Source organism: Sitophilus oryzae, unplaced genomic scaffold (genome assembly GCF_002938485.1).
Source record: "Sitophilus oryzae breed Bouriz unplaced genomic scaffold, Soryzae_2.0 scaffold_1641_pilon_pilon, whole genome shotgun sequence".
Taxonomy (NCBI): Eukaryota; Metazoa; Arthropoda; class Insecta; order Coleoptera; family Curculionidae; genus Sitophilus; species Sitophilus oryzae.
Genome location: NW_022146327.1, coordinates 2,561 through 4,104, shown reverse-complemented (window position 1 = coordinate 4,104; position 1,544 = coordinate 2,561). Strand labels below are relative to the sequence as shown.

Below are 1,544 nucleotides of genomic sequence, written 5' to 3'. Positions count from 1 at the left end.
AGGGTTATAACGTAGCAAGTTGTTATTGAAGTATACTTGGGGGCTCCAGGCGTGCTTGTTTATTATTGAGATGAAAGCACGACAGTTCAGTTTTATTCATATTTGGGATTAGTCTCCAGTTTGCGAAATATTTTCCCAGTACAGATAGGTCTTCTGATAGTAGGCCATTAGCTTCCTCTATAGTTTTACTGCCGATAGCAAGAGCTAAATCGTCGGCATACCCAAATTTTGTTGACGTTGTATGTGGAATGTCGGAGATATATAGATTAAACAGTACCGGTGCGAGTACAGAGCCTTGAGGGAGCCCATTATTAAGGTGTCTTATTTTACTCCTTCTTTTTCCTGTTATTATTTGGAAGGGCCTGTCGCCCTTCATCCAGCATGTTGTTTAATAGAGATGCTATTCTACTGCATGGTACTACGAGGAATTTGTATAGAAGACCTTCTCTCCAGACCGTGTCATACGCCGCAGTCAAGTCAACATACACCACAGTGGTCTTCAGCTGTTTTTGGAATCCTGCTTCAATGTGTGTTGTTAGGCTGAGTACCTGGTCCACACAGCTACGATGCGGTCTGAATCCAGCCTGTTCAACAGGAGTATGTTCCAATATCAATGGGCCTATTCGGTTTAATAGCATACGTTCTAGAAGTTTGTAGCATGAACTTAATCAGGCTATTGGGCGGTAGTTTTCAGGCAAGTTCTTAGGTTTGTTTGGCTTTAGAACTGCAACTATTTTGGATTTCTTGAGCTCTATTGGAATATGCCCTGTTCGTAGGATATCGGAATAGAATTTACTCAGCCACATTCTTGTATGTTTCCCGCAGTTTTTGAGGAATTCGGGGCGAATTCCATCGAATCCAGGAGCTTTACCAGATTTGGTGTTTTCCAGTGCTTTATCGACTTCTTCCACAGAGAATGACTTGGCGTATTCAGAGTGGGCACTTGCTTTTTGGCGGCAGATTGTCAGTTGTTTTTTAATATTTGCGTTTTGTTGTTTGCTGCTAGGGGCCTTAGAGAGTGTTATCACTTTTGCAGCGATTTGGTCTGCTGATACTTCCGGTGGTTCACGAGTGGGTGGGTTAGAGCTGCCCAGTTTCCTCAGAAGGCTCCAAGCCCCCTGCTAGATTTTTTGAAATCCATTCTACCTGTCGTTTCTTCCCATTTTTTACAGCGTTCTATATCAAGACGATTAAGGAGCTCGTCTGCTATCTCAGAGTCTCCGTTGTTCTGAAATTCCTGATAGAGCTGTTCCATGTCGTCGCTCCATCCTGGGACATATTCCTTTCGAAATCCACGTATGGGCTATTAATTTTTTGCTGTTGTTATAACGGCTTTGCCAGCCTACCATAATTGTGGCTTTTAGGAGGGATCAATCTGACGACATTGTCCAACTCCACAGCGAATTTGTCCTTATTGGGCCTTTCCAAATTCCACCTAGGCCTGGGTGTAGAATGGATTATCGGAATTTTAATTTCAGTTTCGAGAACTATGGGGCGATGTTGACTGTGTGGAAGTCATCCAGAACTTTCCCTCGACATTGGAT

General features: G+C 43.2%; 1 protein-coding gene across 1 annotated transcript; it reads right to left on the bottom strand.

Annotated features, from left to right (window-relative positions):
- Positions 1 to 326: 326 nt before the first annotated feature.
- LOC115880697 lies at positions 327 to 1,118 on the bottom strand (the record flags this gene model as incomplete). The annotated part of the gene is made up of 2 exons (XM_030897979.1): positions 327 to 643; positions 797 to 1,118. Coding segments are annotated over 2 exons (639 nt in total), but the record flags the coding sequence as incomplete, so codon positions are not given.
- Positions 1,119 to 1,544: the final 426 nt, after the last annotated feature.